This window comes from Furipterus horrens, unplaced genomic scaffold, assembly GCF_987537825.1.
Source record: "Furipterus horrens unplaced genomic scaffold, mFurHor1.1.pri manual_scaffold_10, whole genome shotgun sequence".
Classification (NCBI taxonomy): domain Eukaryota; kingdom Metazoa; phylum Chordata; class Mammalia; order Chiroptera; family Furipteridae; genus Furipterus; species Furipterus horrens.
Genome location: NW_028327180.1, coordinates 63,153,816 through 63,163,322, shown reverse-complemented (window position 1 = coordinate 63,163,322; position 9,507 = coordinate 63,153,816). Strand labels below are relative to the sequence as shown.

Below are 9,507 nucleotides of genomic sequence, written 5' to 3'. Positions count from 1 at the left end.
TTCTTCAGTCAATTACACATAACTATTCTGGTGCAGTTCAAGCTGGGGCACTGCATCCTTTGCGGATGGATTTCCTGTTGCTGCGTTCCTCCCAAGTCCTAAAAAACCGGCCGTAAAGTGGAGCTTCTTGCTCAAGCACTAGAAACACACTCCTGGTTTTCCATCCTGGGGGTTGCCATTCCTTCCCATCTTTTCTGAAATTCTTTCCTTGGCCTTGGCACCATTACCAATTTTCATAACTGCTCAGTTCTTTATAGCCTTCTTTTTTTTAGAGAACTATTCTCCCCATGCCATCTCATCCAAACATCATAGTGGAGGCAAGCAAGGAGAAAAATATTTGCTGTAGGAAATTCTGCAGTAGAAAACACAAGGGCCCCCACTGAGGCTGCAGGAATTCAACTAACTCCAACTGGGTGTCTTCACTTGGTCCTTTCCAACGGTTGTGCAGCTGAATCTACAGCTTCAGTCTCAGGAGTGCAAAGGAAACTTAAAACAATCGTTTGTCCTTAGTTGATGACTTGCCATTTGGAAACAACAGCTGGTATCACCCAGAGGTGACCTGGAAACCAGAGCAAATGCTTGCAGGTCACTGCTTCTTGGTATTTTCTCCCTGGCAGGTGCCATGAGTCCCCATAGGTTCCTGGGGGGAACATACAGATTGTACTGGCATCAACAAAATGTGCATCCTTTGGGGAGGAAGGGAGATGGCACTTGGCAGCAGCTCTAGGGTCAGCAGGGACACAGGATTGGGTCTGGGCTATTTCACATGGACTAGGGAAGGAGCGTGTGCTTTGAAAGCCTCTGGAAACCTAAATGCACAGGCTGTCCCAGGAGTTGTACCAAGAATTGTACCAACAGACACAGAACATTTTAAATATTCTGCATCTAACTTCCTTCACTGAATAAGATAGCAAAAGGCAAGAGGCGTAAAGTGCACATTGTAGAGTAAGATGCAGATTGAACTATTAAGGAAAACAATTTACAACTTCTCAAAGAGGTATGGGCCGGGCAGCACCTGGCCCAGCAAAGGTCCACCCTCCCTGCCCAGGACTGCCAGGGAGCTAGCAGCAATCCTCAGGGAGGGAGGCTGAGGGCAGGGGAGACAGTCCTCTTTGCATAGCTGTCAGCAGGAAGCAGACTTCACACAAGGTTGAGTGGAGGGAGAACACGGTTCATCCTGGTATTCACTCGATATATTTTATGAGGACAGCAAATTCCTGTTCATGTGGCCTTGGGACAGCAGGAAACAAAGTGGAATAAAAAGCCCTAGGAGCAGAATTAAATGTTCTAGAGCCAGTGTTCTAGACACCCGCGTCAAGGCCATTGTAGGTGACAGCCATGGACCTCCTGCCTGGCCCTGCACGTGTCCCCACTGAGGCTGCAGAGAACAGTAGCCAGGCTGCTGTAAGAGCGGGCCTCAGGTTCTAGTTAAGCAACAGAGAAAGCCTTTGACAACAGCCAAGCCAGCAAATTATGCTTCATCTTGACACAAACCCCTTGACCTCACGGCATGCTGGGAGCTACAGGAACTTCAGTAGGTTGCAGTGTTAAAACAAGTCTGCACCTGTCTAGCCACAGAACACTTTGGAATACTTGTCAGCTCACGCTGCCATCTGTTAATACATGGCTGGACCCATGTACCCATTATATAAACCATCACTGACAGGACACCCGGAGGTTAAAAAACCCTATTACTTCAACACAGCAATAGAGGAAGAGGATAAAAACTGGCTCCAGCAGGTGGCTGCATCGGAAAACGGAAATCTGCCTTGCAACAGTGTACAAGCCTGAGTGATCTGGGCTCCTCTCAAGCCCTCTAGACTTTGTACCCTGCATACACCAGCAGCTCATGCCCGAGACAGGCAGGGTACTGGCACGTGGGCGCACTGGCTCCACCATGCCCTGCCAGTCCTCTGGGAAGGCACCAGGCCTGGCAATCCGGCAGAGCTCGGCGCTGGGCAGCATGGCACGCGCATGTCAGGAGAGGAATGAAGAGCTGCTATCCTTTGGTTCAGACCCCATAATAACCATCTGGTACACATTCTAAGGAGCACTGCATTGTGTGTACAGGTGAGTATGCACAGAGTGCACACTGCACACACAGGTACATCTGTACACAACCTTTGCAGGAGGTACACACCCAGATTTCCTCCCACTGCTCCAGGTGGAGTGCGCAGGTGACAAGAACAGCAAGAGTTGGACCAAAAATAAAGACCCCTCTGGGAACCTGAGAGGGGCAATGGCAGAAATAAACAGAAGCCAGCCCGGGGCACCTTTATTACACTCTGTGGACTAAGGAGCCAAGGGCATGAAATAATGTCATGGGTTTAAAAATTGGCTCTTTATCAAATGAAGGAAAAAAATACACCTATCTCAGCCTCATTCCTTTGGTCATTACAAAGCAACAGAAACAAATTTAAAAATTATGCATAAATTGTGGGAAGTTCAAGGACATCTCTGCTCCGTGCCTTCTCTTCCCTCTTCTCCAGAGGCAGGAGAAGCAAGTCCTTAGGAGATGTCGCAGTAGCTGCTTGACATAGGTTTGTCACTTTTATTTTCCATAAGAGCAAGAACGAATGTCCTGTTCCCCTCTGGGACGACGGCTGGGCTGGAGGTGAAGAGCCTCCCCTTATGGGGAGGTGTGTGGTACAGAGGCAGGAGAGGAAGGTGGGCTGCTGGCCAGACGCTCACCGCTACCCTCACGCGCGCGCAGGTGGTGACTCTGCAGGCAGCATGGTTTCTGATCCTTCCTTAGGATGCAGCAGTCATTAAAAAAAATATTGTATTTAATAATAATAATATGAATTTTTATCCCCCCCCCATTTCTTTTAGGAATTGGGGTGGGAGGGCAAGGAAGAAAAAGTGTCATTCGTCTGTGAGGTCCTGAACAAAGAGAACTTCTGTGTGGCTGAGTCCAGCCTCCTGCAGCGTGGGGGGGTTGGGCCACTCCTCCGAAGGGGTGCAGGGCAGCACCCGCCGGGGAAAGTTGGCTTCGATCTGAAACTTCTCAGGGCTTTCTTTCAAGGAAAATAAGAAGTCGTGGATTACCTGCAGAGGTGATACAGAAAATGAAAGGCAGTGAGAAAAAGACAGACACACAATCCCCACCATGAAATCAAATATCCCTTGAAACATGAAGTCATCACATCATACTGGAATTCTACTTCAAGGTTTTGTGTCAAAGAGCAAATTTGTAGGGTAGTTTGTTGAAGATATTTATTACGCAACCCAAAGCTAGTCCTACTCTGAATTGATTCATCTGTTTCTCCTTTGATGACTTGTCTGATATAAATCTAAAAAATTGTTACTCAGAAATAATCTGAGTTACAGAAAAACGCAGGACACAGAGGTTTCCCCTGTCTTTGCATGAGCTGCGAGTGAGCTGCCAGCCGATGTCCCATCACTCTGGAGTGTCTCCACACGCCTCAGGCAGGGACGCACGGGACACTCCCCTAGATAACCACACCACAGCCCACAGGGGCAGGCTAGTCAGCTGATTCAGCTGTCATTCAGGCCCCATTCAACTTTTGCCAGTGCCTTTTATAGCAAAATTATGCCCTTTAGAGCTGCGTGTTATATTTAGTTGTCACATCTATCTCCCCCAGGCTGCAGCAAATACTCAGTCTTTCGTGACTTTCTTGGGCGTTGTTATGCCTCTTTGGCAGGAGTGTTTGTTACAGAAACGCTGTGCACTCCACTCAGTGCATCCCATGCAGGCGCAGCTCTGTCTACTGGTTCTGACTTAACGATATCTACTTTGATCACTGAAGTTATTCAATCCCCTTTGTCATTAATGAGCACTTTGTGGGGAGGCACTTTGAAATTACGGACAGCCAACTCCTCAAACTTGCTATTTATTTATTTATATTTCTAGAGTCATGATTTCCTATTTTATTAGGTAGGTTACAATGTTATAATCATTATTTAGTTTAGTGTTCAAACTACTCCAGATGGAGTCGGAAGGAGCCCACTCAAGCGGCCTTCTGTGTCCTTCTGACACAGCCCCCTTTTCTCTGAACAATCACAAGCTTCTGGGCACAAGCTGCTCCTATTCACTTGTGTTGTCCCTGCCCAGCCCTGGAATCGGCCTCTGCTCCAAGGATCCTTGGTTTTCCTTAATGAACAATGGGATGAAAAGCCACCCCTCTGGGTGCTAGGTATGTTCACTGCTCTTAGGGGCTGCTGCTCCCAGCACCACCTGTGGAGAAAGCTGGAGACTGTTAAGTACATACCTGTTTGTATCTATTATACACGTCAGACTGCTATATACATACACGAACGCAATAAGTTCTTCCCCCCTCCTTACCCAATTCTGGCTTTAACATCCCAACCCACCATAGGCCACTGGGACTCTTGACTTCTCTGCACTGGCTGCCCTCGTCATGGAGACACCAACCTCTCTTCTGTGGGAATGCCCTTCTCACCTTGCTCTGGCTCCGACAAGGCACAGGTAAACTTAACCAGAAGTAAGGCAACCTCAAGAAAACTCACACTGCTGAAACTTGGAATGCGAGACACGTACGGACCAGGACATTCTTGTCTTCGTCTCTTAATGCCACACACTGAGGACAGGCACCTGGGTCTGCTCTACGGGCCCTTTATCTGGCATTCGGTGTCTGACAAAGCCCCGAAGGGACACACTGTGACAGCGTTGCTGGCCCCTTTCAGGTCAATCCCAAAGCCCAGGAGCACACCGTTCCAGTGAGCTTTACTTTCTGAGGGAGTCAATTTGTTTTTTGTTCCACCTCTAAGCTTACTCTCCTCTGTGTGAAGCAGTCCTTCCTTCACTTGTCCTAAACTTACTTCCTTAGAGCATGTGAGGGGCTACACTCCCAGGATGTAAGGAGTAAATCCATGGCCCTCTTATCTAATTCATTCATGATTTTAGCTCCTAACATTTCACTCTCCTTTTCTTTTCTTGAGATGCATCAATTAGACTTGCACCAAGTATTCTGGGTATGACTCCAACATGGGTTTTATGTAACAGTGATATAATATTTCATTTTCTTTTCAATCATTGCTTGAGAATACAGCAGTCCCCTGTTATCTGTGGGGATATGTTCTAAGACCCCCAGTGGATGCATGTAACTGTGGATAGTAGATACTGAACCCCCTCTACACATTATACAAGCTATGCTTTTTCCTATACATATGATAAAGTTTAATGAATAAATTAAGCATAGTAAGAGATTAACAACAACAATAAAATAGAATAGTTATGACAACATACTGAAATAAAAGCTACATGAATGTGGTCTCTCTCTGACAACCAGGAACGGGCAGAGCGTACACAGCATGGGTGCGCTGGACAATGGGAAGAGTCACGTCCTGGTCACGCTACTAGGAACAGCATGTGACTTAAATCTTATAAATGTTTTTTTTCTGAAATTTTCTATTTAATGTTTCGGACCACAGTTGATCGCGGGTAACTGAAACCACAGATAAGGGGGGACCACAGTTCTCAACCTTGGTACAAAATTGGCATTTTTGTTCCCACTGATGGGGCAACAGGAAACAGATGACAACACCTCAAAAAGTCCCTTTCGGTCTGTGGAGGACAGGAAAATGAGCTCTGGGCCGAGTACAATTTGGATCCCCCCTACATACATCATATAAGAGAAAGTCAGCTGCCACTTTTCTGACCACTCATGAGGCCTAGAGACTTTTCCACAGTTTATCCTTTGTTATCTCAGCATTTTACCACTATCAAGAGAGGGGCATGATGTGCAAACTATTTCACTGAACATTCACTCCTTGAGATTACTGATGAAGTGTGGAGATCATAGGAGGACATAAAGTCTCCCAGGGCACTAAAAACCAAGTTATTCTGCTGCATGTTATTAACTCCATGAATGTGAGATGAGGCTGGAACCGCCCCTACACACCACTTCTTTCCTATCCCTGAGCCTTATCCCCATTTACAACCAAGTAGTTCTCAGTCTGGGGTTTGTTTTCTGTTCTTTAAATAACTCTTACTGAGAACTTATTTAAAAGCTGCTAAAAATTAAATAGTTAATGAAACTGTTAGTGAACATGGCTACCAGCAAACCAGGGGAAGGATGCCACTTAGCAACCACCTACTACATGGTAGGTACTGTGTGATGCTCATTTGCTTTATCCTAATTTAAAAAAACCCAAAGTTAAGAGATGTGAGCACCTTCCCCCATATACATAAATGAGAGATAAAAAGAGGAAGCTATTTGCTTCTCACTCACCAGGACGGCTCATAACTATTTCTTTATATTAGCCCTTTGAGTCTTACATTCCTGACTGGCCAGTAAGTTCCATGAATTCCAGAACATCTCACTCATCAGCATAATCCCTAGAGTGAGTACCAAGGCGTGCCTGACACCTTCAGTTTCAAGTTACCAGAAGGCCAACTGGAGTTCCTTTTACCAGATGGGCTATGGGAGACCCTGTAAAAGACTCCACGACACATGCATCCAGTTCTCCAGTTCAACCAGGAGACATACTGGATCTGCTCAAGCCTCACTTGACTATGGTGCATCCTCATTTCCAGTACGCAATTACTCCTGACTATTTCCAGTGATGGGGAAATGGCAGATCTACTGCACTTACAAATTTGGAAAATGAACTTTCAATATAAACAGAAACTTCTTTTTGGTTATAAATACCAAAATTAAGTTAGTGTTTGAGTTAGGATGAGCCAGGCACACGTTGAACATTTTACATACGAATTTAATCCCAGCAATCATCTTATTACAGAGTGCTTATCACACCTGTGCTATAGATGAAGAAACTGAGGCTTACCGATGAAGACAAATGGCCAAAGAAACACCTCTAGTAACCCTGGAGAGTGAGAATTTGATCTTCATTCTGTGAGGTATATATTAATAGGAGTGCCTACTTTCAAGTACTTCCTGTGGAAAGACAAACACTATTCACCTACAGATGCCAGATTTACAAGGGCGCCCCATGAGGGGGGCTTCCCATGGCCTATGTGGGTAGAAAGGGACAGTGACAACTGCATGCTGAGGGCACGTGCTTTTACACTCAGATGCACAATTCCAGAACGCCTGGGTCAGCAGAGACAGAGCTTTCCCTACACAGCAATGGGTTCTGCTGTGAGCCTCTCACCTCAAACACACAGTATTTTGTGGGACTTCTTGGTAAGGTACATTTTTTCTTAGCTGAGCTCCAACATGATGAAAGGAACCCTTAGTACTGCTTTGAGCAGGCAGCTAGAGCTGGCGGTGTCTGAGGCAGTTCCCTGTGCTCCTCCTGCCTCTCTACCCTCTTCCTCCTGGTTCATTAGAGGAACAGATACACCAGCAACACACTAGCAATTCTTAGAAGCCTTCAAGCCTACAGGCCAGACTTTACCCCCACACCCACGCAACTTGGGCGGTCCTTACTGTTAAAGACTGTGAAAAGTGGAATCGCCTCTCAACGCGAGAATCGTTAGGTAATTTGAAAACAATCTTGACACTTTCAGGGTCATCAGGGGAAGGCTCAGGAGGCAGGCACTCCAACTTCCTTTCCTTTTCCTCCTGCAAATTCTGTAGAAACATAAAGCAAAGGTGAGGCTGTGGCTCCAACAGGGAAACAGGAAATGCAATCACCATGTAGGCCTATTGTGTAGTTAAGAAAACATTAGTAACTAACAAACTAATAATCATGAGAAAAATTTGTTGGCAAGAGTCAGAAACAACCGAATTCCAAGTACTGCTGCGTCACATGTACTATGTATTGACTGTATTGAGGTGTTTAACTGTTGGAAATAAAGGGAATGACTAGAGGACACTGGCTATAATGAAGTGGTAATACAAAATGAAACAAGACCATGAATGAAATGTCAACTGAGCCAATACTGATATTCAGAAATGACTGCTGTGAATAAACAGCACTGTGAACTGTTTATTACCCCTATTTACTTTTCATGGAACAGACCTGTTTTGCCTTTTACTCACTGTTGTAATTTTTTAATTAAAATTTTTACAAATTTAAAAATATTTATGAAAATGTAGTAAATTTAGCTGGCTGATGTGGCTCAGTTGGTTGGGCATTGTCCTATAAACCAAAAGGTCACTGGTCCAATTCCCAGTTAGGGCACATGCCTGGGTTGCAGGGTCAGTCCCTAGTCAGGCCATGTACAGAAGACAACTAATCGATGTTTCTAGCATCAATGTCTCTCTCCCTTTCTCCCTCCCCTCCCCGCCCTAAAAAGAAAGAAAGAAAATGTTGTAAATATAAAAATGGCAAAGAAAATTTAAATCACCCACAATCCCATCATCTTCCAGTTTTTTCCTTTCACACTTAAGTAAGGACTGCTTTGGGCCCTGGTTGGGTGGCTCCATCAGCTGGAGTGTCGACCTGTACCCCAAAAGGTTGCAGGTTCGGGAGGGAACCAATGTTTCTCCCACGCCCATGTTTCTCTCCAACCCCCTTCCTCTCTCTAAAATCAATAAACATAATCTCAGGTGAGGGAGGAATGAAGGAAGAAAGGAAAGAAAGGAAAGAAAGAAAAGAAAGGACCAGTTTGGGAGTCATCAGGAGTAGACAGGTGCATTACCCGCCGCCGTCTCTCCTCTGCCAGCTTCTGCTGTTTCACCTCCTCCTCCTTCCGCCGCTTCTGCTCACGCTCCTCCCGCTTCTTTCTTTCCTTCTCCTGGTCAGCTCTGAGAGAGGCCAGGTAGGCCTCGTCCTGCTGCTGCCTCAGCACCTGGGTCTGGTTCCGCTCTTCCCTACGGATAGATCAGAAGCACAGAAGAAAAGTGTGGTCTTACCAAGCCCTGGGTTTCCCACGCTGACACATGGGAGTAAGAGGTCGACAACCTCGACAGAGGACCAGCTCCCACTACCTTTACAAGGGCTCCAAAGCAGACGGCAGGATAGAAACATGTCGTCTCTTCTCCCAGTTTAATTTGGCAGAAAAAGAAATGCCCAGATTGTCCCTTCCCTTCTAACTTCATTGTTAAAATTAAACTTTTTTTCCAAATTCTAACAAAAGTAACAGTATTACTGTTATAAAATGATTATCAGATCCTATTTTACAGAAAAATAACCCTTTGGGCTACTACATTTTTGTGTATGCTGCTTTCATAAAAAAAAAAAACAAAAAAAAAACAAAAAAAACCCACATACACACATCTTAGAAGATCTGAAAAAACATAGAAACATCTTATTCAGAGTTCTACCAACCAAAGAGAAAACACTGTAACATTCTGGTGTATTTCCTATTTTCTCTCCAAAAAACTGTGTACGTTACACAGATGTGTGTGTGTGTGTGTCTATATAATTATTATCATTTTTAAAGAGCTTACATTTTTATTTTATTTTTCATCATTTTTTAATCCTCACCTAAGGATATGTTTATTGATTTGAGAGAGCGAGAAACAGAGATGTGAGAGAGAAACATCAATCAGTTACCTCCCATAGGTGCCCTATCTGGGGATTGAACTCGCAACCTAAGCATGTGCCCTGACTGGGAATTGAACCTGCAGCCTTTCAGTGTATGGGGTGACGCTCCAATCAACTAAGCCACAT

At 45.2% G+C, this 9,507-nt stretch overlaps 1 protein-coding gene across 2 annotated transcripts in view; it reads right to left on the bottom strand.

Moving 5' to 3' along the window:
* Nucleotides 1-2,249: 2,249 nt before the first annotated feature.
* FAF2 (Fas associated factor family member 2) overlaps nt 2,250-9,507 on the bottom strand; it is a 52,961-nt gene continuing 45,703 nt past the window's right edge. For both annotated transcript variants that reach the window (XM_090287922.1, XM_090287923.1), the window contains exons 9-11: nt 8,534-8,705; nt 7,377-7,520; nt 2,250-3,048 (exon numbers count right to left, since the gene is read on the bottom strand). In XM_090287922.1, the coding sequence (XP_090144048.1) occupies nt 2,866-3,048; nt 7,377-7,520; nt 8,534-8,705 (499 nt within the window). In that variant the 3' untranslated portion in view covers nt 2,250-2,865. The remainder of the gene's footprint in view (nt 3,049-7,376; nt 7,521-8,533; nt 8,706-9,507) is intronic.